General features: G+C 42.2%; 1 protein-coding gene across 14 annotated transcripts; it reads left to right on the forward strand.

Annotated features, from left to right (window-relative positions):
• The first annotated feature begins 1,994 nt into the window (after positions 1–1,994).
• Positions 1,995–26,335, forward strand: tcf3b (transcription factor 3b). Of its 14 annotated transcripts, none has more exons than XM_053876818.1 (21): positions 1,995–2,560; positions 5,289–5,385; positions 6,845–6,917; positions 14,242–14,315; positions 14,871–14,943; positions 15,306–15,346; positions 15,483–15,615; positions 15,774–15,820; positions 19,527–19,626; positions 20,398–20,498; positions 20,669–20,792; positions 20,874–20,932; positions 21,161–21,236; positions 21,473–21,534; positions 21,607–21,804; positions 22,064–22,175; positions 22,380–22,527; positions 22,736–22,789; positions 23,213–23,448; positions 23,529–23,680; positions 24,156–26,335. In XM_053876818.1, the coding sequence occupies exons 2-20, from the start codon at positions 5,311–5,313 to the stop codon at positions 23,672–23,674; spliced, it is 1,932 nt and encodes a 643-aa protein (XP_053732793.1). In that variant the 5' UTR covers positions 1,995–2,560; positions 5,289–5,310; the 3' UTR covers positions 23,675–23,680; positions 24,156–26,335. The 14 variants fall into 14 exon arrangements, with proteins under 14 accessions (XP_053732793.1, XP_053732784.1, XP_053732742.1 ...); XM_053876809.1 differs by having other exon boundaries at positions 1,996–2,560; positions 21,470–21,534; XM_053876767.1 differs by having other exon boundaries at positions 1,996–2,560; positions 21,470–21,534; positions 22,067–22,175; positions 23,183–23,448.
• The last annotated feature ends 290 nt before the right edge of the window (positions 26,336–26,625 follow it).

Here is a 26,625-nt window from a genome sequence, read left to right on the forward strand (position 1 = left end):
TTAAGATATGGACCGTTTACAGATGGAAGTAGCAAACTAGAAAGGAAGCAAAACTACCTGTGCTTGTGCTTTCATGTATATATATATTTACTCACTCCCTCCTCACGCTTACTTACACCACATGCACCCACACACACACACAGTCTTATCACTGTTCATAGTCTTTTTAACTTTCCTGATAAACATGAGATTTTAATTTCTTTCTTTGAACAAACCTATATTACATTACTTTAATACCGTAAAACAGCAAATACCAATTACAGGTGTTTCTCTTTCTGTCCTGTTGAAATGAATAAAAACACCACTTCAGTAACAAACACCATCCCTGAATGATCCAGATTTTTTTACTTTATTAAGAAGCTCCAGTTGTAATTCTATGGATGAAGTAGCCTCCGCTTTAGGTCCTCCTTTTCTTCAGATTTGAATTTCGACCGCAGCCTCCCTCTTTTCAGCCTGGCTGCCCTTGTACATGCTCTCCATGTCAGACCCAGCTGTTACTACAAACTACTTGGAGGGCTTACAAGCCTCATTGCTAATACTGACAACGGCACTATTCTTACTCAAAGCCTAACGTCTGCTGGAAAAAGTGAGAGTAGAAGATATTTTTCTCCCTTCCTGAAATATAAATTCACTTCCCCAAACAGATGTCTCGGTCGGTTTGTCTCTGATCTTTTCATTCATACTATGCTCAACAAATGTGTTGAACAAAGATGTTTGTTTTTTCGAATCAGTAAAATTGGTGATATCGAATGGTGCGTACCTGTTTGTGAATGAGAGTATGGTATGTTTGTCGAGGTATTTATGGCCCATATGTGCGCTTGTTCCGAGCAGTAACACATTCCTGAGTCTGTCCGTGACTCCAATTAATGTTGTGGGCTCTGCCTTTTCCTTCACCCGAGGGACGCGCGGCGGATTATTTACCGATATGTCCTATTGACAGCAAATCCCTCGTCCCAGCGGCGACTTCTGGGTCAATAGACAGTTAAGGCCATCAGGGTGAATCATCCTATCTGTATTTGCAACGACCATGTCTTCATGACATGATCTCAACAACGCAACTTTCCACTGAAGCGCCATGTGGCTTGGTGTCGGCGCTGGTTGTCACTGTTTTTCTTAATAACACACTAGTGGTGCAGCTCCAGTAACACATAATGGATTTATACGTCTGGTGGTTTTACAAGCTGGAAAGAAAAGGAAAACAAAGAGAAGGTCATCTGAACTTCCCTTTGCTTTGACGAGGTTTGCCCTCAGGTTAGGAACAACAGCTGTCTAACACCTAAACACACCTTTCAAGTGAAAAAGCTCATTGTGTTTTCTCATGAGTCCAATCGCACAGCGATGCTTTGTGCATAGCACATAACGGAAAACAGACCTCCCTCCCGTCTTGGTGTCAACGAATCTCTTCACCTGGTTATTGGATATGGAGGGACATGAATAAAAACGTTTCAAATGGTGGTCATTGGTGGTGGTTGTGTTTTGGATGTTTCCACTGAACTATTTCTTCCTGCCCTCCTGTGCGATCGGCGGTCTCCCTCTTCTCGCTCTGCTCTGGAGGAGGCGGTTTCTTAGACTCTGTTGGTCTTATGGTTCGCAGCGGTACGATTCGTTACATAGAATGGACGGTTACCAGCCAACGTATTGGGTAGGTCCTCATTACATTGTCAGTGAATCGCAATGATTCACAGCTAGTTTTCTAGGAGGCGAATAAGACATAGCGTGGGGTTTGAAGGAAATAAACAAAAAATTAGCACCAGGCAGGAGTGCACACTAACCACACAACTAACATGATGTCAGCGGGCTGGTCGGAGCCCCCCTTTGCTAGCCTCACTGAGCATACAGGGAAAGTGAGCGTCAGGAAGTGGGCGGGGTCAGAGCACACTGCCAACGGCTCATTGGACACCATTGCTGTCAATGAACAATCTGCGTTTTCCCATTGGTGAAGCTCACTCACATTTATCGTGCCATCTCGCCGAGCTGCTGCTGTGCAATCGCAGGTAACTTTCTTACCATAGCCTTCCGCGCGGCAACCTAGTGCTCGCAGCGCTCCCGTGTTTTGAGAGGTTAGAGCCACCGCGGCGTTGCGGGCCCGTATATTTATAAATCGTCGTCGTTTTGGCTTTCGCGCCGTGTACACATTGCCATTGTTCCCGGAGTAAAAGCGATACGCCTCTCACAGGCGTTTGAAATCGGACACCGCTGGCATTGAGGGCCTCACTTTTTGTGCGGAGGGATACGTTGTTGCGTCTGACAATGTGGACGGAGGTGGTGAAGATGTCTGCGAGAAGAATGAAATCATCTCAGTTGTAACAACAAAAAGGGAAGACGTCTCATTAGAAACTGTTAGAGAGCTGTTTGCGCCCGGGCTCTGGTCGCGTCGGGCCGACACGTGGGTGTTTGGTGAGAAAGGCAGGCTCGCCGGGACAAAAGGAAGACATCCACACGGCGCTCTGGTGCCTTTTCATGCACTGAGCTCGAAATTCGCTTCAACTTTTATGTTTTTCTCCTTTCGACTCCCCGCTCCTCTTTTGATTGTTGGATACCAAACCCTTGGAGAGGAAAGGTAAAGGCACCTTCTTTCACTCTGCGTTGCATGTGTCGAGCAGCTTTCATTGACATTCGCCTCGTCGGCCGTAATTTTGGAAAAGTTTTGGGAATGAAAGCGGGGGATGCAAGTTTTTGTCTGGTCGGAGGTGGCGAGCCAAGTGTGTGATGATTTCCGCATCGACCACCGAGTGGACAAAACTGCCCCTTTGTTCGAGCAAAACACACTTGGCGTGCGCTGAATCATATGTTGGCTTCAGTGAGAGGAGTGTGTTCGCGAAAATGTAATCTGGAAGCTAATGTTGACCGACGTAGCGAGCGGTTTTCTCCTAGCATGTTCGGGGGCCTAACGGTTATATTTTCCCGGAGCGCCATAAACAAAGTTTCCGTAAAATCCCCCTCAGGTCGCCCTTTAAACGATCCTTGGACGAAAGTGACATGGCTCCAGCTAGACTTTATTTTATTGCACATTTGGCAGGAAATTCCTCGCGCTCCCACCCCCACCGCCTCGCTTGGAACCCCAATATGTACATGAAAGAACTTGGTATGTGTTAAGGGAAGTTTGGACCATCGTTGTTCGTCCTTCTGCAGAGAGTCGTGTCGCACTTGTTGTGCACATTACTGCTCTCTGTTAACACTTTTGATGCAGGTAAACAATCGATAATGATTAAAACGTCTGCTGTTTCACTGTCTAAAACCGTCCAGTTGTCTCTGACTTGTGTAATTATTCACTACTATATTTCTGACAGCATTGAAGACAATTTGTCAGATAATTGATGGAGTTATCCCTCATTTGTTTACAATGTAATTATTCCCGTTTAAACGTAATACGTCTTATTTGACAGTGCACTGCTCCGTTATTTCTCGGGTGATTTTTATCAAGTGAGATTAACTTTGTGGGCCAGAAATCGTTTTGTCTTTTTCTTTTTTTATTTTTGCTGTAAATATGCCGGCGGACTCTTTGTGGTGCTTGAGCTGCCTTTCCCTGCGTGAGGGGTGACAAAGACACCCCTTAATCTACTGGCTCCAAAATATTGATCCACCAGGAGCTGAAGATGCCATTTTGCTACATCCAGCTTCCTTATGTGCAGTGCTCACTCATCCAAGACAAGTTCAATTGGCCTCCCCCCCCTAAATATTTGAAGGATGCTGTATATATAAAATTCTTAATTAAGTTCTATTATCATTTGCCGTTAAAGCGAAAAATATAGATCATTAAGTTAATGTGTGCGTTGTTTGTCTTGTTTACATTTCTTTTCTGCGCGCCCTATTTATTTTATGGTATGTTTTTTTCACTTGAATGTAATGGTTTTTCTGTTGTGATCTGTAAAAGCACACCACCTGTTGGTGTCCTAGTGCCTCTGTAGCTCCACTAGTTCCCAGTCAAGCCATCACTGCCTGGGAATCAGAGAGCGCCTCCGGCTCGCTGTGGAATTTAAAACACAGAGTAAATCCAAGTATTCATCCTTACTGTCATTTGACAAGGTTCTTTTCGCGTTGACATATGGTAATTTGGTAATGACGTGTTTGCATACTGTCATTAGCGCTGCTTTTCACCCCCATTTCCTAGGGCTAACATGGTCCCAATTATGTCTGTAATTTTCAATGTATCCCATTCCTTTATAACACTGCCGTGATAGACATTTGGCTGTTATTTGCCAAGGCTGTGAAAATTAAAGGCACATTCTTGAGTGAATACTTGGTGGTGGTATGAAGAAACACTCTATTTGTTAGTTTCTGTCCCTCAGATGACAAATCTAAGTCAACATTGAATGGTATTGAGTAAGGATGTGTATTAGGATGCCATTCTGTTATATTGGCAAGGTGTACTAGTCCTCTGTCTCTGTAGAATGGTCTCATGGGCCATATATTAGGGTCGCAGAGGTGACAGCAGAATGGAGTGAATCTATGACTGAAGACCAAACATATTAGAAATCTCTTATTCCAGCTGGAATTCTAAAAGCTGCCACTACAATACTAGTTTTATTTTGTATGTAGCTGAAATGGTATCAACAAGGTATCAAAAATTCATAACACCCATTCTATAATGTGGTGTGTACAAGCTGGGTCTGAAACCACCAGCACATTTTTCATTATTTGGATCATCTTTTGTTAATTGTGAAGTTACCTTAAGGTACTTTCTTGTGTCAAATAATCTACTTGATGAACTTGAGTATAAAATGAAATACACCCTCTGTACCCGCACTATTTTCATATCTGAATAATTCACTTTTATTGAAGTGGGACCGCAACCCTGAATAGGACTGAGCTGACGATGTGTGTATGTTGTGACATTGTTGCTAGGTTAGTACAACAACTTAATTAATTCATTAATAGCGGGTTTGTTATGTTCATTTCCTTTATGAGACCTTTTTTGTAATTGTTGAAAGGTCAGAGGTGTTCAATACATAAATGTGTCATATATCACACTCTCACTGCACATGGTGATAAAGCAGCCAACCCTTGCGTGCTCCAAATCTGTTGAAAACATCAAAGCTTCCACATACCAAGACTGTTTTGTTAATCATTTTTATAGGGATTCAGTGACAGTGCAAGATGACTCATTCCACTGGCAACATTGTGGTTTTAGATGCACCAAAGACGGTGAACTTCACCCAGTCCACCCTGCATTGACATCCTCACAGACATCATTATCACGTTTCTCATTGAGCCTCTCTCTCTCTCTCTCTCTCTCTCTTTGCATTCCGGTGTCACCAAATCTTATATCTTCCAAATTTCTCTCGTAGGGTTTATTAGTGACTGAAGGGTATGAGCGAGCCGCAGCAAAGAATGGCTGCAGTGGGAACTGACAAGGAACTCAGCGACCTCCTGGATTTCAGTGCGGTAAGAGAGTGGGGAGTGCAGTTGGGTGGTACTGGGTGGCTGTGGGAGAAAGTTCCAAAGTGGGTGCCATGCAGTTTTAAAGTTCCAGTCAGAAGAAAGATGCAGGTTTTCCTGAAAAAAAGAGGAGAGTAGTTTTGTTTACTTACACTATCAATGAGCCAATGCAAGGTCTTATATTCTAAAATAAACAAGGGTTACTCATTTATGGGTGTCAAGATGGATTCTTACTGCACTGAAGTTGTCCACTATCACAAAGTTAAGAGTCATAGATCAAACAAGGACAGGAAATGCATTGCTTTGTTAACGGAATTTAAAATCATTTCTGTTTGAAGAATTATTTTGACGGGGAATTCTTGCTTGTAGGCAGCTTTTTTTTTCCGAAGAGATGCCTTCAGAAATATTCTCCAGACATTATCTTCAGAGTGGATGGATGCTTGCTTCAGTTTCCACTTACCTCTATATCAGCTTTGGTGAAAGGTTCTCTGTGAATGTCTCGCAAGCCTTGTGAAGCTCCATTGAAAAGCTATGTTTGGGACAAATCTTTCACGGATAATATTCATGTTCTTGGAGAGTTCTTTTCCTCTACAAGTGACTGGATATTCCTTTACTCATGTGGTGCTCTGTTGTACTTGTTACACTGAAATGATTCTTGTTGCAAAGTGGTTTTGTGGGAGTTTTTCATTAAGAAATGTAAATGTTCAGAGGCCAATTTGTTTCAGCAGATGTTACGTAAAATATAAATGTCAATTGGATGAAAATCTCTCTGATGGATCCAGTATGTTATTGTAAATTTCAGGCATGCTAGCGTTTTGTATTATGAAGTCTGATCAGCTTTAGTTTTAGAAAGAGCGAAGACTGAGTGGTGGTGAATGATCGGGTAGTTCCAGCTTCAGTGGCGTGAAGAAGAGAGAAGGTAGTATCAAGTGGCCAGCAACTTTCACCTTCTGTCTGAAGGGAGAAACACAGACAGCTCATCACCACAATTTCAGTAATAGAGGCGCAGATTTAAATTGGACAACTTACAAGTTACATGCAAATGTTCCGTAGCATTCGGACTGTGTGGCAACCCCTGTTTTAAAGTAAGTTAATGTTGATCTGAAAAACGGCAGTTTGGTTAGATCATGATGGAGAACTGTGTCAAGACACATAATCTAACCAAAATACAGCCACATGGTTGAGTCTGCAGGGATATTGTTATGAGTCATGTGACGAAGGGGGTTTAGTTTCAAGTTATCTAATAACATTTCCATGGTTAGTTGGCTGCTTGGGGCGTTAATAATAACTCCTGTTTAGTTATGCACTTGGCCACTGGCTCAGTGGATCGTCGCTGACAGCGGTTTGTAACTGTCCGTCAGTGAGGTGCCGTCCGTGCTGTGTTATTAGAAAGGGACCGTCCTCGTGAATATTTACCAGGAACGATGGAAGTTATTTACACTGTGCTTTCTCTGCTGTCCCATAGATGTTCGCACCTCCAGTAGCAAATGGGAAGAACAGGACGATGACACTGGCCAGCAGTCAGTTCAGTGGCTCAGGTAAGCTTTCACCGCACTATACTGGCAGTTCAAATGGCAGTCAAGAATAATAGGTTGTGCGAGTAACATGAATGTCAGAATGTCATCCTGGTGGTTTACAGAACATGGCAAGAGTAAACTGTTTTTTCTCATTGATAAATAACTACATTCATGTTTGTTTTTGTTAAAATAGCTCACTTTTATTGCTAAAACAGTTGTGCATGGTTGTGTGTTGGCGGCACGAAAACCATCTTTTCTGTTGTTATCCGGAAGATTTCTGAATTTAGCAACAAAGTGTCTGAGCTGCAGTACCCTTCTATCCAGGCTGATAGAGATATGCGTCGGAGTGACTCTTTCGGTGCTGTAAAAATAGGAAGAAACAAAGATCCAAAGTGTAAATGAGCTGCGAGCTCAGCCCTTTGCCGTAGCTTTTATCTCTTCCTGAATGTTATTAGTAAGTCATGTTTCTTTCGTTCCTCTGTCACCCTGCCAACCTGGCGTGTGAAATCGAGTCACACTCCCCAGTGTTCCCCAGAGTGAGAACTTGGCCACTGAGGAACAAAGGCAAAAAAGGGGGCTTATGGACTTGAAACGACTCCCCCACCCTGAAGTGTAAAACTCTCCTCCCCCAACACGACACAGAGCTCTTACCCCCACTGATCTGCAGGAAATGGCTCGAGTAAGAGACAATGTCCCTCACCCCCGGCTCGCAGACTCTTAAACTCGCCCAGCATGCAGTGAGCAGAAAGCGCTTGTTGAATAACGAGATCAGCCCGAGGAAGGCAGGATTCTGTTTGTTTCTATTACAGCATGCAATTATTACGCACTGAGGAGTTAATTCCTCCCCCTCCTCTTGTCCCAAAGTGTGGCCCTTGGTCATCGACACTAATTTTAATGCAACACTTCAAGCTGTCGCATTCAACATCTGGAAATGTGCAGGTAGCCTTGAATACAATTTGGGGGTTTTACATTGCAAATGCAACTTCAGGAATTGTTTTGGCCTCACGTCCTTGGCACGGTATCGTGAGCCAAACTGATGACCACCAATCACCATGGGATGTAACTGCAGCATACAGATATGCCTGATGCATTCATCAATTGGGCCTCATGTTGTCAGTCAGGCATGTCACAGAAGGAACTTGCCTTCTGAATGTCAGTGGCTTGCTTAGAAATGTGTGTTTTTCTTACTTATTATATTGCAGTCATTGAACTAAAGCCTGATGCAGTCTGTATGAGAAACATATTTGGAGTATTTGTCTGTATTTGGAATATTGTTACCTACTTGTTTTCTAATACATGCTAATATTAGGATGTCTGGAGAATTGAGAAATCGTGGTCTTTTTTCCCCCTTATTTAATTCTTTGTGCACATTCAATGACAAGCGCACCATTCACTTTGGACTAATCCAAAGCTACGCTGAGCTTGTCAGTCACAGCTTCATGTTTCAATGTTCACTGCAAGTTCATTTGACAGTGACAGTTGTGTCTGATATTAATCACCAAACTGGGGTGGGTTAACTGTAGTGCCTGTGTTGTAGCGGTGCCGTGCATCAGAAGCCTCCCTCACTGTGCTGTGCCATTGATGTTTTATCTAGATATGTTTTGAGATATACCTCATCTTTGTGGTGTTTGTGGTATTGGCGAGTTCAAAACCGTGTTTGTACTGTAAACGACGCGCAGTGTATTGTCGTTATGTAGGTAATGACCATTAAAAACAATGTCCGTGTATGACATCACTGGGGCAGCTTGTGTATTCTGTGACCTCGCAGCGCGGGAACGGCAGCACGCAGCCCGAGTAGCCCACCAGACCACCTCTATTCATCAACACAAAAGTGCTCAGAGGGGTGCTAATTGCATTAGGCGTCTTTCTCCCTTCCTCAGTGGCCAGGGTGTGCATGTTTGTGAGAGAGGGTGTGGAGGGGAGAGGGCGGGCTGAGGTGGAGGCTGAGTTTGACGGTGTGTGTGGTGGAATATGGCGAGCCCACAGGCAGGCGTCCCCTCTGTCACCTTTGCAGCTGCTGGCAATGTCTCAACCCCCATTGACACACACGCACGGGACGTGACAGGCTCACATCCTTGATCACACCCAATGTTGTGAATTTGTACACGTGGCCTGCATGAAAAGACGACATGCGTGATGCATTGTTCGCATTGTTTTTCTCTTATGTTGTTGACGGTTATTTGTGTCTTTGAGTGGTGATGATGTCGAAGTAGTTTGTCCTTGTTTTTTAACGGTTGAATAATTATTTTGAATAGAACCATCTTTAAATTTAGATTTGGACTAGGGCTGGGACTTCAAGTGATTAATTTCATTTAATGACTGACAAAATGATCACCACAAATAAGTTGTGTCTAAAGTTTATGTCACAGGTATAAATTTTCAATACATTAATTCCCGGTGAACCGCATTTGGCGATGTGACATACATGGCGACTGTACTGACCGACACAAAATTTAAGTTGAAAAGGATGGAAGCACAAAATTGTTGTTCTGTGTACTCTATTTTTACTTTTTATTTTTTCCAAGTTATTATTTTCAAGTCCCTCCCCTAAGCTTTACATATCGGGATGTGTGTATTGAGTTTTCGGCATGTTGTTGATGCCCATGTCCCAAAAAAGGTATTTAGTCATGTATACAAAATACAACTATATCAAATTCAGCTCAGAAAAGCAACTAAGGCGTGAAACGTCCACAGATTTATTGCGTTTTAATGAGTCTCTTCACGGAAATAACTAAAGACAACAAAGTTCGATTAAGATGACATAATTTGGGGAAAAAATAAACACCATCTGTTTGTGCAATTTCTATTAGAAATCCCTCTTGTGTTCTCATCTGGGTTCAAATAATTAGTTTCTGAAATAATTCAAATTGTATATTGTAATCTCAGATCAAGCCATTAACATCAACAAGTCATTACTAGCTTACACTTTATGAACGTGTAATGATTTTGTTCTGCCTGTTATAGTCTAATATAGTTTTACTGCTGTAGGAACGTAGTAGCACATGTTTTCTGGCAACAAAGAAGTCCTTGGTTGATTCATGATTGTACTTAGTGTGCAAGTATGTGCAGACGCTGTTACATATAGTTAAAATCACATCAACCAAACTGACAAGTTAATATATCACTGCGATTTGAAAGGCATGTAGATGAAAAGAGTTGTAAGAGGATGGATTTTTATTGTGTCCTGGCCAGTGAATCTACTTGGCAGCTGAGAAAAGTAAAGCCTCAGAGTAAAATACACAATGAAATAAAGATGATGCCCAGACTCCACAGATCTGTTCGTTGTTACGTTTCGGTCTTTTGTAGCGAGATTTATGGCCTGCAACTTCAAATAGTTTTTTTGCTGGTGTAATATATGCAACATTGACTCTGGTGAAGAAGGAAGTCATTTGTTTTTTCTTCAACATTTAAAATCAGCTCCTGTTGGTGCTTCTTGTTGCCCAACCTCGCCATAAGGAGGTCATGTTTTCTTTAGGTTTGTTTGTCTTTCACCAGGAACTCACAAAAACACAGACTTTTGAGAACCCGGGAAATGGTGCCTTTTCACTTGTGTTTTTACACATTCAGTTTGATGGAAAGATGGAAATGAGCAGAAAACACATGGCTTGTTGTGAAAGTTTATATGGTTACAGTGGTTTTCAGCATGTTTTCAATGGAAAAATTGGGAAAGAAACACTAATAACTAAATGACAGGAACATGTCTGCTACTCACCGATTTAAAGTCGCACATCCTGCTGGACATATGACCAGACTAACGGGGTGAGTACAGCTGCGGATTGGAGTGAAAATTGTTTTTTTTTTTTTTTTTGCACCAGTTCGGTAAATGTCAAACGTTCCCCACATTTCTTGGTTTGCGTCTTTTTCTTACGTTTTTAGATTTCTTAATCAGCTAATTTGTATATTTTGGATGGTGGTTGCAGGGTTTTTCGAAACCACCAGTTTCACTCTGGTGTATTTCAACATTGATGACTTTGCTTCGCTTCGATCTTAGTTCCACTTCGTTTCTTTTCAGTTCAAAGGGTGACATTTGTGCGCTGTTTTCTTTGAGGACAATAATGGTGTTCTTCAGTAACGTACAGTGCAAACATTTGCCCTCAAGCTCAATGTTGAATTGATCATATTGGTATTGATTATGCTTAATGATATAAATTGCATAGCGTGGAGGTGTGTAGCAGTGTAACGGTTGCTGGTTCAGCAGCCTGGATGGCAAAATGCGTGTTGTATGTATCTCCCGCCACAAGAGCCATTGTTTGACAAGTGTTAGCTTGACAGGTGTGTCAGTGCAGTGACGGTATTAAAACAATGTACTTGACTTTTTATCACTTAACTTTAGAAGTGGATGTTGATTTGGATTTCCCGAATTGATTTGATCATCTTATAGGGGTGTGAAATAGGATTCTTCTTTGCCAATCGGAATTGATTTAATATGTTCCAAATTTGATTTTAAAGTAAATAAATGAATTTTAAAAATATATAATCTGCTAGCTGTTTGCCAGTTTGTAACTACACATGTTGTCTTGACCTCACAGTCTGTTCTGGGACGCACAATGGACCAAAACAAACATGGCAGAAAAGGAGATTGCTCTTCTTTGCTGAAGGTTAAAGTTGGTGTCATTTTGCGTTTGATCGAATGCAAGGAAACACAGGGCTGGGCGTTTTGCAAAACTACAATTAAGCACTTCAACAACACAACAACTGCACCAGCTTGTAATGCGAGGTGTCATCAGATGATCACAGACTCGCGTAGCAGTCAGCCTTGCACTACTGTGCTTCTAAAAACGGTCCCCAGTAAAGGCACTCTCCTTAGAATTTAAAAGGTAACGCTTAATTGAACTTCAGGCGTTTTTATTTTTGTAACTTTAGCAGTATGTGATATTGCTTTTATTCAACAGTTGTAACACTTCCATGTTTTGAACACAAAATGTGGGGAGAACGCCTTAATGTCTCAGGTCAGAAATCCCAATGAATGCGATCGTTTGGAATATCGATTTTGAATCAAAACGTGGCCATAAAAATCGGAATCAATTGTGAAATAGTAAAAGATTCCCACATATTTTCTAGGGCCTGATTTGAAGTGTTATTTCATTTAGTTTTCATTTGGTTCTGGATATTTCACAAATTTGCTCAAAATGGTCGAGAATCTCAGCATTGAGGCTGTAAATGCGTCCACAACGTTCAGTGGCAGTTGTTGGAATTTTATGAATCTATATCAGCCTTAGAGAGGAAAATCAATTCGGATCTATTGATTTTTTTTTTCCCCAGACCCTGGCTGTTTATCATAGTATATAATGGTTACTACAAAAATTATAAAACTAAAAAAAAACTACTTGCAAAATGTGAAATTGCACCCTTGAAGAGATGGACTAGAAACACTGATTTTATCAACACCACCGTAATTTAGTGAACTTTAGCTGGAAGCTTGTCTAGGTGTTCTTGTGGCACCCTGTACTGAAAATGGGACGCCCTACTTTTAGGCAGGACGCCTTGTGGACACCCCATTTTTCCTTCCATTATTTTCCCTTGGTAACCTCACAGTATACAAACGTTAAGTATTTGTTTACTCAGGTCTTTGTGGTTGGGCTGTGTGATAAGTTGATTGATATATTAGAAAAAGAAATTGTGGCTATTTGCATTAAGAGTTTTATTAAATTGGTTTTAGGTGTCTTCCTGGGGAAAAAAATCCTGTATAAAAGCCTGTTATCACATCGGTGAAGACATCTTTTCTTAAAACAAATTTAGTGTATTGTTGATGTTGTTGATGCAGGATTTTTCTTCTCATTTTCCGCGCCCAAAGCAGTATAGCATCCTTGAATGTGATGAAATGGTTTGTTTTTAAAATGTCAAGCATTGTTTCATCTCAATACGAAGAGTGAGTAAGACAGTTTTGGGAATTGTTCCCTTCATAAAATGAAGACTGTTGTCTGCGGTGAGGTGGAGGTGGCTTGTACTGTGTCAGCCTTAGTTCTTTCCTTTGGGATCCATGGACCTGGTGATGGTGTGATGACAGTACATGTGTGGTTTTCTTTACGTTGAGGATGATTCAGTGATGTTTGCGTTCAGCTCCACTCCATGCCTGACAGAGCCATTGTTGTTCTTTTCTGCTTTTATTGGTGTGCTGGCCTTTCGTCAGGGTCGATCTGACAAAGACAGAGGCTGGTATTTTGAGGTCCCCTCTCCTCCCTGCTTTCCTGATTCTCCATGCTGCTGGCATCAGCTCCATAGATCACGGCTGTCGCAGCGTGTGTAGGTGCTTGCACCGCTCTGTTAGTCTCATCACTCATTTTCACTCGTCAGCCAGGCGGCTGATCTCGCCCAGACCTCTCCCTCGTCCCCTCGCGCGCTCTTTCCACCCTCTCTCTCTCGCTCACTCTTGCTTTCTCACACACATTTTTTTAATTAGACGAAAAATCAAAGACAAAATATGAATATTCATAAGCAAGCACCATTAATATGCACAATTATGCAAATCAGCGTGCAATTAAGCCTTGTGTCTCCTGAGAGCCTGGATAGCATTAGTGCATAAGACGGGGAGAAGGGGATGATGGGGGTATTTTGAGTTTTCTGCTCCACCAGTCTTTTGGCTGCGTTTCTCCTTTGTGTCACACATCAGATCTTTTTTTTCTCCCACAAACATAGTGGTTTGTGTTTCTGACGAAAAAAACCCCCATACATTGCATTTCATCTCTGAATTCATAACCTTTGCGTGAGAGGAATTTCAATGTGCTTTTGGTGACATTCCATCCTTTTAGATTACATTAGGGATGTGTTGCTTTTCATTTCTGCTATTCATTGACTGTAATGAACACTAATGATGATGTTGTGATGCTGTGCCGTTTTTTTTTTCTCCCCTGAAATGTTTGAAAATAACAAACCTCGGTTCTGCTTTGTCTAATTCGGTTATTGCTCCGTAAGGATGACATGCAAAGGAGGAAAATAATGTATTTTTCCACACTGACTCAAACATTTAGCAGCCATACATTAAGTTCTCCAAATCATGGCGTGGAGTACCTTGCAATATATCTCATAGTATGGCGAGTTAACGTTGCGAGTTAACACTTGGATTATGGCAAAGCTTTAATCCAAAAAAAGTAAAGTATGTTCAACATCATCTTGCAAAAAAAGTAAAGTATGTTCAGCATCATCTTGCAAGTTCACTTAGACAACTTTTGGGAGAAAAATGGCTGTTCATTGTACCAACATTTCGACTACACATATAGTCTCAATCCAGCCCAAACGTCTATCAACTCCAAACAAGGACAATCATGACTACAATGTATCGTATATATATATATAGAAAAAAAAAAAAAAAAAAAAAAAAGTCACTGAGCGCCCTCCTCTCTTTCAGCACTCGACGAGCGCAGCGGCTCTGGGTCCTGGGGTTCAGGAGAGCAGAACAGTCCCTCTTTCAGCCAAGGACGGGTAAGAGCAGTCACTATTTTCCGACTCATGATGCTAAATACATTTTGTCACAGCAGTAACACCAGATGAAATTGCCACACGCTGGCTAGCGGTAGCTGAATCTCCGCCACAGACTAACACATGCACCTTTTCCTGCGACAGCTATGTCAAGTAAATTTCTTAATCCTGTGCGCCGTGTTAGATGTGAAGTTGTAGTTTTTACTTTCTCCCTAATAACCTTGGCACTGGATCTGCATTTGGCAAGCGCCTCAACCTCTGTGGAGGCCCACCGGTAATTGCAGCTTCACATCGCCCATAACTGGCTTGGCACAGGTCTGTAAATACAAGGAACAAGGGGTGAAATAGATGCAGGAGGTTTTTGATTACCACAACTTGTTAATTAAGAAAGTTGGTTTGAATCCCTAGAGCCGATGCAAATGTTTTTGGCATGAATCCTGCACTACTGAAAAGCAGAGGGAGGGGCGTCGTTCAATTTTCATGGTGGTGGAGGTCTTTGAGATGACTTATCAAAACAGTCCAAGTTCAGGTTCCGATTGACACGTTTGTGTTTTTCAGGGCTACGGCGAAGGATCACACTACAATGAGCATGAAGGCTTGCCCTCGTCTTTCATTAGTTCAGGGATTTCAGGTATGATTTAATTTTGTAAAACCAGCTCTTTTTTTTTTACGTTGCAGTAAATGAAATGCGGACTGAGTTTTGTCACTGTGAGAAAACACTGCAACATTCTTTTCTGCATTGTGTATGTTCTTTTGCATACATGTGCCAGAGTGTGTGCTTGTGTTCATTCAGTGAGTGTTGGGATGTTAAGGCGATGAAGCGGAAACCTTCCCCAGGGTTTTGTCTGGCAGGCAGCTTTATGCAGCTGAGCGCGCTCAAAAAAGGAGGGCATTTCTGGACTTTTCATACTTTCCGAAACCTACATTCTCATTAGTTTGGAGCCTTTGCCTATTGTTTATCCCCATGTTTCATTCTGCTTTTTTCTCTCCTAGGTAAAAGTGAGAGGCCACCGTTCACTTCCTTTGGAAGCCAGGTATGTAAATATGCTTTGATGTGTTGTTGGTTTCTTAATCTATATGCAGTATCTTTACCTGACATTTATTTTTTTTTTTTAATTTTAATTAAGTTTCATAATATTTGTTTAACATCATGTATGTGTCTTTCTTTAGGCTGGTTTCCTTCCCAGTGACATTGCCATGCCGAGTCCAGATGCCATGTCTCCTTCTGGTCTCAAGTCTGGCTCCCAGTTTTATCAATCGTACCCAAGCAATCCAAGAAGAAGGCCGCCAGAAGGAGCGATAGGTGAGGAAATATCAGGAAACCAATTCCTAATCTGTTATATAGTTTTTTTTACAGTACTCAGCAGCTCATTTGAACTGACCTTCACTCTAATTCCATTGGTTTTATTTATCTAAAATAATTGATGTGATTTTTGATCTTTATTTATTTTTGTCTTACAGAAGCTCAGCCAAAGAAGATTCGGAAACCCCCTGGCCTTCCTTCTTCGGTGAGTTCCTTCTGTTCCACTTCACCAATTTTTTTAGACACCACTGCATTCTTTAAACAAATCATTTTCAAGGTTTTTGAACAGACATCCATGTTTACAAAAACAAGTTTGAACTAAACATTACTTTTAAAAAAACATCTTGGTACGTTTTTGATTCAGACTACTTGTAAAGCATGGATTGCATTTTGCTATTGCTCCCAAGTAATGTTTATTGTAAAAACCTGCATCTCCGCTCGTCTCCGATACAAATCTTCAAAATGATGTAATGTGTAAATAATTTTAAATTGTCTTGTAAAAATGTCAGTCTGGCCTGATTTTGACCTAAATAACTACCAAATACTGCGTTTAATAAATTCTATATGACTCTCTGTTGATCATGTGGTCAACAATGAGCCTCATGTCCATCTCTGGCTGGAGCTGCTCATGCTGCAGTCATGGCAGCAGATGCTGACACAAGTTTTCAGCATTGGTCCTCGATAGTGGTGCAATCCTGTTGACACAGGTTAAAGAAAAAGGAAGACAACTGAAATGCAAATGCTGATGGAAGACAGTGGTTGTGCCAACTGCATAAAAATGTTTGGTACCATCATGTTTTTCCAGAGTTATGCACATGACCATATTCTTTTTGATGAAAATGTTTAGATTTCATGTACTCTGTTAAATTAAAAAAATATCCTACTTCACATGATTTCCCATGTATATTTTCTGTGATTGAGAACTTCTTATCAAGTCTTCAACAGTTCAGGCTCAGATTTTCAATGACGTGGAAAAAAAACAATACAATGAATGGTTGCATCAGACGATATTTGTTCCTGATCATAGCGATTGACACTGGAGTTTACATATTTTCTTTTGCAGAAAGTTTACAGAAACAACCTGGTCATACTTCAATGGAGCAGATGTCTGTTGACACATGGTTCAGTTGTGGTAGAGTTTTAAATTTTCAGTGATGAAATCTGCACTTGTAAGGGACTGAAAAATAATTATATTTCATTCAAGATGAGATCCCCCCCTTTTCCTCCGCCTTGAATCGCCAACACATCTGGGTATTTTGTTGTTCTGCGGATGGAGCTTTTGTTTGTGCTTTGTATACTGCTTCTTTCAATTTGGCCAAATCAGTATGTAGAGCTGGTGGGTGGATTCAATAACAGCTCAAGTGTCACATTTTGTCAGTGAGCCCAGAATTCTCAGCAGCTGATGAATCTTGTTCATGGATTGCAACTGTTCATATAGTTGTCCTTATCATTGAAATGTATGTACTCGCTGGTTCTCATTAGACAGTACTGTAAATTACATTTATTGTTCAGTATTCAAAAGTGTATTTTAATAGCTTATATTTTAATTTGAGGCACAATAAGGCAGAGATGGGATGGCAACTTGTGTGCATGTGAGGTGTTCAGTCTGCTTATAACCAGATATTATTGTTCTATATATAAAAGGCTCATGTTCTTGGTTGGATTAAGTCTTGTATTTAAGGAGAGCCTGAAAATGTATTGTACAGATGCAATGACTGCACCACACAGCATGGCAAATTCTTCCGTTTCCAATCAGTCTGTGGGAAATAAAATATTCTGATTTGAATTAAATGAATGAATGATTCATTCACAGACCTTTCACCCATCCTGCTAACAATTTTGTCTAAAAAGAAGTGCTGTACAGGCGTCTTAACATGTCCTCTCCTTGTGTATCTGGTGATGGGGACTTGCTTTGGTAGTGAAGTGAAAGTTCCACCTAAAGGAACTTGAGTACTTTGCTCACTTTCTTTTCTTTCAGTTTAATTTTAGTCTGACAGTTGTGACACTTTTCAGTACTACAACAGGTGTGTTCTCTTGAGTCTTTGTGGAAGCATTTGATTGAACTAGTTGCCGCCTTGTCGGACTTTGATTCTACTCGCTCTCACCATTGAACATCGCTCATCAGCTGCAACATCGATGATGGCTGTTTCCGTGCAAATGATGACTTGTCTCCCTGAATCCCCTCCCCCACTTTGCCCTGCCCTCCGCCAAGGCTTCCCCACATGATGGCCTGGGTGGGCCTCCCCCTGTGAGTGACCCAGTTGTGAGGCACGGTGCTAGTGAGGCCTCTTAGCCCCGTGTCTGAGCCCAGATTAATGACTGCTGATGATGATCCTGTGGTCTCCCCCTCCCTCCACTCAAGCCCCCACCTACTTTTTTCACTAACCCAGCTGAAGTACTTGTTTCTTTATCTTCTTTGTGTTGGTCTGCTTGAAGAAGTTTGAACTTGCTGTCAGGACAGAACCTTGTCATCAGTATGGCCTGTCGTCATCAACCTTCACCTCTCTTATCCACCGTGATCAAACTCCCTGGTCCTCATACCGTCCGGCTGAGTAACCTCAGGCACGTTGTGTAAAGCTCCGAGTTTGATCTTCCACCCTCAACCCCGTCCTCAGTGTTTTTTCTGTCCATGGTCTAACTGGAATTACATTAAACCCCTATTAGATGAGGATTTTACTCCAGAAATCCCTTTTCTTCCTTTAGAATAAAATTATCCTGCAACAGCAGACATTGTGTGGTTCTGTTCCCATCTAAAGCAGCAGGATTCACTCTGCATTGTTCCCCATGAAAGAACAACTCAAAGCCTATTGTTAAATGAAGCCATCTCCATCATGTTTTCCCCTGAATTAACCGTGATCATTTTAAATCCCCTGCTTCCTTCACACTCCCCTGACCATATCAAGCTTTGTTTAAGTCATTAAGATTACCTTTTCCTCTTCCCCCTCAACGCCCCTTATCTCTCTACCCATTTCATAAATCATCAGGGCCTTCATTTTTTCCCCCCAATACTCCCTCATGCCCCTTTACCACCCCCTACCCACTGCAATCTTTCTCTTTCCCTCTCTTTCGCTCTCTCTCTCCATGACTAGATCCCAGCCCCCATCTCTCTCCCTCTCCTCGCTCCCTCTCCTCAGCCCAGCTGCCTGTGGAGTTGGATGTGGTCCAGGAACAGGCAGATGGCTCTGTAATTAGAAGTGCATCTCTCCATTCCCTTTCCACTTCTCCCTGTTAAATCAAATTACAGAAAAAAATCCTTTCTCTGGATTAGCATTCTTTGCAGCATAGCCTCCATTCTCTTCCTCTCCTCTTCTGCTACGTTCTGCTGAATGGCAGTTGAGAGGAAAAAGGGTGCGATTCGTGGCCGTCTCAGTCGAAACTGAAGGGTTTTATTGGTCTGATGTAAGGCTGTCTGGTGGAAATCTGCATTTAGTTTTTACATATTTTCTGAATGTTTGGGTAAATTCTTGCGATGCCGGGTTGAACGGTGGTCCTGAGCTCGATGCTGCTGCCAATGCAGTTGACATGGGCGTGTACATGGACAGACTGAATGCATGGCATGCGTGAGCTGATACCAAGTGTGTTAGTGGGAGGGACTGCAGGCCAAGCAGGGCGATGTCACTGGGGTCCAGGGAGCGAGAGGAAGTGCTCACTGTGCTGTGGGACTCCAGCCTTCGCTTTGCCCAGCATGCCATGGCCGCTGTGTTCTTCCCAAGCAGGAAGCCAACCTGCTTCCCTGCAGACTCCCTTTTGCCATCTTGTGGCCACTTTAAGAGAAGCTTGGTCTTTTTAAAACCAACAGAAAATAATTACAGATTGGTAAACATTCACCGCTTCTTGTTGGAAAGCCCTTGTTTTCTGTGAATATTAAAACCTTGAAAAGAAAGAAAGACGCTCTGTTTTTTTGTGTTCAGGTGTACGCATCTACATCTGGGGATGAGTATGCCAGGGATAATGGAGGATATCCTGGCGGGAAACCCGGGGCCGTCTACCCTGGCTCCTTTTACATGCAAGGTAATCTTTCGCAAAACATGCCTGTCCACATGTCGTTGAATATTTGTTCCATTTTGGATAACCTCTTCTTGAAAATAATCTTTTTTTTGAAAAAAAAAAAAAAAAATTCTCTGAAGTGGGTAGCGAACTGAAAGTGATCTCATAATGAAAAGGCAGTGAATAGGTTATGAGAAAGTGATGTAAAATGTCACGTCAGTATTCATTCTATTGATGCTAAGTTCACTCTTAAAAACGTGGCTTTCTCAAAGCCCACGATCCCGAGTGGTATGCTTTCTCAATCAGTTTAAAATGTTGAGTGTTGTCCGACAAATTCAAGTTCTCATAAGTACTGGGTGTTCAAAAGGAATAACATAAAGTGTTGTGGTTTCGCTGGACACACTTCCAAGGTAGCAGCCCTAATGTAATCTGCACTGTTGTTAATAATAATGTTCCACTTGTGCTCAGATGTGAGAACTGGGAACTCGAAATTACAAGTATTCCAGCTGTGACCCATCTGGCGCTGCATATGTAAATGAAGCCGACATTTCATATGAAATTATGTAAACATTTGTGAACAATTGAAACGTTTCTTCAAGTCATGCGATTCTATGGCTCTTCAACATGATATTCCAAATCCTACTCGTGCAAGTGGAACTGCGTACCTCAGCGTCAGAGGCTGGAATTGGAAAGCGAATTAGAAAGGACCCAGTGTGGTCAACATTTAGCACCATTGGTTAAAACTTTGTACAATATTATTGCTTTAACCCGCTTGTTTTGATATTCCTTTCTTAGAAGACCCGTGGTCATCCTCTGGTTATTCTGCCATGCTCAGCAATTCTCCTCACATTGGACAGCCAGGCTCCTTTTCTGCCATTAACCCACAGGACAGGATGGTGGGTAGACTTCCTCATTTCCCCCTAATTCTTAACCCTCTTTTCTATCTACTAATACATACAGCTAGATCAATAATAATGAATGTTTATTTGTGCATGATCATTTGTACTTCTGTCCTTGTTCTTTAACATCTTTGTTCTTTATGATGCTGCTTATATTCTTTCTCCAGAAGCGTCATCCACTGCCTCTGTCCCCACAGAACTATCCCCTGCACGGCAGTGAAGTCAACGGCTTCCACTCGGCAACAACCACCTACAATCACACACCCGCTATCAACGGCGAAAGCATTATGGGTAAGAAAGGATTGTTACATAAAGGCACGAAAAAGACCAAGATGCAGGTCATCTGAAAGTAAAATATTGTTTTCTCTGCAGCCAACCGCGGCACCACAGCTGGCAGCTCAGGAGACGAAATTGGGAAGGCTCTTGCTTCAGTGAGTTCTCCCCTTTATTTGTTTTAGCGCCCAATGCTTTGCTGAACAGTTTTCTAGCTACATTCGCTTTGATTGTCCTTTTGTCGTCCTGTAGATTAGTGATTTAAAACGGCTGTTTTCACCTGCTGTCTTTTTATTTGTTGGTGTCACATGCTGTGGCTCTGACTGGAGCCATGGGTGTAAATTTGTCAGCATCATTTCTAATCCAGTGTTGTTGCCTGATTGCAGATCTATCCGTCGGACCACAACAGTAATAACTTCTCATCTGCTCCATCTACTCCTGGGTCTCCCCAGACTGTTGCAGGTAATATTCAATTATTTTTTCTCCAAATCTGTTCCTAATGAGAACATGCTTAGTATCATGATTTCAGCCTCTCTCCATAGCATGCAGCTTACTTGACAAGAGGCAAGATTTACTGTCGTGTGTTCTCATTTTGATTCTCAGTTGAAACTTCAACACAGTTGAAAGAGCTGCGGGATTTAAGTGCCTGGTGTGAAGCCAAGAATCACCTCACAACGTTTTCATTCTTCTCTCAGCAGGCGCCCAGTCTCAGTGGCAGAGACCAACCACACCCAGCTATGACGGGCCACCACACGCACTGGTAAGTCAGATTGCTTCCCGCCTACCGTGACGGCGACTTGTGCTTCCGGTCTTCAGCATGTGTCTTTTACAGCAGAGTAAAATCGAGGACCGTTTGGAGGAGGCAATCCACGTTCTGCGTAGTCATGCAGTGGGCCAAGCCCCGGGGTTGGATGGTGCTCACCCCGACATGCACAGCCTGCTGTCTTCAGTACACAATGGGGGGCTCGGAGGCCTCTCTCCGGCCTTCCCCAATGCCAGTCTCGCTCTCAGCAACAGACATCCCGCCATGGTGAGAGCCCAGATATGCATGTGGATTGAGCTCTGTAGCTCTTTGAGGCTAAAGAGGGAACTTTTCTTGTTGCTTTAGAAACATTGATTCACTTCATTCGATTTTTAACGTTCACTGGTGGCGCTATAAGTTTTTATCTAGTTAAAGCCTGTATGTGAGATACAAACATCACGCCTGCCATCTGCTGGTCAAAATGGAAATTGCATTCATTCTTCTCTGACCTGTGGGCAATTACATAAGTATTTCCGACCTTCAACAGCAGGGAGGGAAACACGAAGAACCCACGGGGCTTCCTCCCAGCAGCACGCTGCTGCACGGTCACCATGCCTCTGGACCCACTCCGTCAGTTGGCCAGCCAGAAGGCTTTACAAGTGAGTTGCCCTCCCCTTTCACCCCAGCCAGTCCAGCTACAGAGTTTAGTGCTCAGGTTTTAGTCAGGAAGAAACTTGTTCAAGTGGCTCATGATTATCATCTACTCTGTGAATCTGACTTTCATGTTGTGCTGGCTTCATGTTTCATTATTGACAGGGGACCATTGGTTTATCTGTTGGTTAAACTTGCGCTCTGTCTTCCAGGTCTCCCTGGTGGTTTAAGCCGCTCCACACACTCCTCCAGCAGCTCAGACATCAAACGAGAAGACAAAGAGGATGACGAGAATTCGTCCGTGGCTGACAAGTCTGAGGAAGAAAAGAAAGACAGCAAAGCTGCGAGGAGTCGAACCAGGTAGGTTCATCCGTTAGTCTTTCATTCCAGTGTTCAGCATGAATTTGCCCCGCCGCGCTGATGTTGCCGCGCATTCATTTGATTTGTTTTTTTTCCTTCAGAGAAGATTGAAGTCAGATTCATGTGTGTGTGTGTTTGGATGGTAGCCTTGGCTGTGTTAGGTTTTTAACTGTGTTGAAATCCCCCTCCCTTCATGTCAAATTTTCAGAAAGGAGGCGTTGACCCTCCAGATGCTCTCTAGCCTTTCAGAGCCGAAAGATGAGTAAGTTTCACCAAAAAAAGTGAATTGATTCTTTGTGCTTTGTGAGCTCTTCCCCGGCTTTGTTCAAAGCACATGCTGTAGAGCTGATGTCTCACTATGTATGGAGTTATCTAAGGGGACTGTGTGTAGTCAAGCAGCACCAACTTCATGAATGTCGGACGAGCAAGGCAACTATGAATAGAAGCCAAATAGAGTTGGTGCTTGTGTAGGATAAAAGTTAAGATTAATCACTTTCATTCACCATTGATTTTTTTTCTTTCATTCATCCTTTTTTTTTTTTTTTTTTTTTTTTTAAATCCATCATATGCCTTCATGTCCGCCATGATTAGCCATCAGTCCATGACCTGAGTGCAGTGTTGATTGATCAGTTTTGATATCTCTTCCTATCTATAGCTTCATCTCTACATCTCCATTTGAATCTAGCCAGGACAATGAAGATGATGAAGACCTGCCGCCCGAGGTAAAGATGGAGCGTGAGCGGGAGCGCAGAGTGGCTAACAACGCCCGCGAGCGCCTAAGAGTAAGGGACATCAATGAGGCGTTCAAAGAGCTCGGCAGAATGTGCCAGTTGCATCTCAGCCACGACAAACCTCAGACCAAACTTCTCATACTACACCAAGCTGTCAACGTCATCCTCAATTTAGAACAGCAAGTCAGAGGTACGGCCTGAATCCGGGAGTTTAGCTTCTGGTTTAGTTTTGGGAGGCTTTATTGAAGGTGCGTTTTTCCTTCCCTCCAGAGCGCAACCTGAACCCCAAGGCGGCGTGTTTAAAACGGCGCGAGGAGGAGAAGGTGTCTGGGGTGGTGGGTGAAGCGCCCATGCAGCTCTCAGGAGGCCATCCAAGTATGGGAGGAGATGGTCACAACCCAGTAGGCCACATGTAACACCAGGTGAGGCTCCATGACGTCTTGAAAAGAAACGTTTGATTTGGTCAAACGCGACCTGGTAACCATTAGATCTCGTGGCCATCCAATCTTATCCAATATGTTGTCATGTTAACGTTAGTTTTGTCGCCATCTCATGGAATTGTGTTGGGTCAGCTCCTTCAACTGACGCTAAAGGACTCTTTGCCGACACCTGCTGGCTGTGCGTTTTAACTGCTACTGTTCTTCTGAATGACGTCTACGAATGAGCTTTTATATTTGACTTCATATATTATTGTTCATTTTCAGTAAAAAAAAAAAAGGTCTTTAATGCAAGTCACACCCTATTTTAATTACCCCCAACTTGGATTGGCCACCCTCGATATCAACTTTCCCTCAAAAGTCTGATGTTTGCAGTAGTAGTAGTTCACTGCACATGTCCATGTGCTCAAATGAATGTGGTGCTTGACTGACAAGGTTTGGTCTTCTCCTTCGTCCTCAGATTTGCTGGTGTCCCCGTGGCTGTCAGAGGATGTGGCCTTACCAGATTTCTTCCACCCATTTTTTTATGTGCGTGTGCGCCTGGTGTGTGTGCGCGTGTGCGTTGGGACATGTCTTTGTGTTGTCAGTTCAACTACAACATGCACATCCACACACCTGTAACACATGTGCATACTGCCAAAACTGACACAGTCACACTCTCAACAATGACTACAAGCTCAAATGTGAAAAACAAACTTTTTTTTTTTAAGTTTTGCTTTATTTTATACGTGTATTTTCTTGGTTTCCACCAAATGATTGAACTCCAGAGGACTTCTGATCTTGCCAGATATTGGGACGCCACACACTGCCGAGATGTGCTCTGGTCAAACAAAGGAGACATGAAAACCAACACAAATTGAATCATGGATTTGTGCCTAATTGTTACACGTTTTCTATTTGACATTTAAGCAAATTGCTTTACATGTGAGGAACATTTGTCTTGAGGGATTGCTTAAGTCTATGAGCAATTATTTTTTTAATGTGTCATTCCCAGCGTGATGGTACAGTCTTACATATGTTATGTAAACAAGCCCCGTGTAGGAAGCTGAATTCTCTAAATTTGGTGGCTTTTCCCAGATGAAATTGGAGTGTTTTGGGGCGGTGGGTGGGAATGAACCCTGCGAACGTTTGGACTCTTGAATGGAAGACACGCTCTCTGACTGAGGCCTGTCGAGCCCACGCTGCAGCTGGATTGAGGATTTGGCTTCAAAGGGTCCCTCGGCTTACGTTTCAAATCACCAACTCCATAAATGTATATAATTTTGTGACGAGCAGAATCTTGTCGCAGGTTCAGGAATTGCTATCGCTTCACTGGCTCAAGCGGTCGTAGATGAAATAAAGCACATCTGTAAAGGTTTGACATGAGAGTTGCTGTGGGACCCGTAGGTGCATGTCTGTCCCCGACGAGTGCTGTTACTTGTTTGATTTGATTTACCAGCGATGCCAGCAGACGACTCCGCTGTTATTTTCTTCTCCCCTGTCAATTGGCGTGTCATTTCAATGAAAGACATGATTTGGGTTCATTTTATTTTCTTTTTTTCTTTGATCCGAAGTTGTGAAGCAGACTTTGTGTAACCATGTCTTTCTTTTCCTAAATGACCATTCCCACTCTATCACAGCCCCTCGCCTGCTTTTCTGAGTAACATTGTTCTCATGTTTCTTCCAGAGAGAAATGTGACGTGTAAAGTCACTTCATACATTACTCTGTTTCAGTTTTCAAAATGAAATATATATATAAATATATATTTTTTGTTAGCCTATACATTGTAGATTTTTTTACATAAATGGCAATATTAGTTTGAAGTTAGAGTGTATTGTAGATTAACTGAACAATGGGATATTTGAAATTTAAATGAGATGTTCAAAAGTGTATTAAATTGAGGCGAGACAGCAGAGGAACTGGTCAACACGTGATAATGTGGAATCTGTCAAAGGATTTGTGTACGTTTATTCCAGTTTTAGTTCACAGGCGTGTCATCAGCTACCCAGATGAGTTCTTTTGTTACAATTGTGGGTGTGAGGGCAGAGTCTTGAAGTCTTCACTGCAGTGGTGAAGCTCTCAGGACAGACGTGGGAAGGGATCTTTGTCTATTATGCAACTGGTTTTTGAATGTAGCTTTCATACAAATGTGTATCGCCTTCATTTTCAAACACTTTCTTCCTGGGTTTTTGTCAATACAGAACAGACGTTTTCATTTCACCTTTATTTTCCATGTTCTGTCTGCTGCCACGCGGCTCTGAGTGCAGCTCACGACTGCGCATCCTGTGTGTTCATTTTGGAGGCAGACCTCAGTGATCTGGGTGCAAGGTGATCGATCAGATGGAGAACAAAACAGTGTTATTGTGATTTTATTCCCATGTCATGTCATGTTGTGAATGTTTCTCTTTTTTACCAACATGTAATCACAAATGGGAGGTAGAGCATTTTGTGTGTTTAATTTTTACAAAAAAAAAAGCGATGAAGAAAAAGACCTATACAAATCAATAGTGTGGCCTTTTCATTCTCACGACTTAAGATGTCATGATGGGAGAGTGATAACCTAATCAGTGCCTGAACTTGTATTTTTCAGTTTTACTTTTGTGAACCATATCATTTCATTTTTACCATGGAGATTAAAGAGGTACTTGTTCATTCCCCCACCCTCCCTTCTCCTCATGCTTTTTTCAATTTTCAGGAAGAAGTTTAAATCATATAAAGAGATTTTCTTTCAGTGTATCTAGTTCAATAAATAAATGTTACGTAGCTCTTGCATAGTTTTTTTTCTCTTCCCTTTTTCTCCCAACTATTCTTCTGGTTAGCAGCGATTTCACTTTCACAGGTCCAAATCCATCCAGCTCCGCATTTGGTCTCATTTGAGGCACATTTGAACAAGGTTCGTTTTTAACTGTTTTATTTCAAAGTGTCACAGTGTCACTCGAGAATCCAGCCT

The sequence above is a fragment of the Synchiropus splendidus genome, chromosome 1 (assembly GCF_027744825.2).
Source record: "Synchiropus splendidus isolate RoL2022-P1 chromosome 1, RoL_Sspl_1.0, whole genome shotgun sequence".
NCBI classification, from domain to species: domain Eukaryota; kingdom Metazoa; phylum Chordata; class Actinopteri; order Syngnathiformes; family Callionymidae; genus Synchiropus; species Synchiropus splendidus.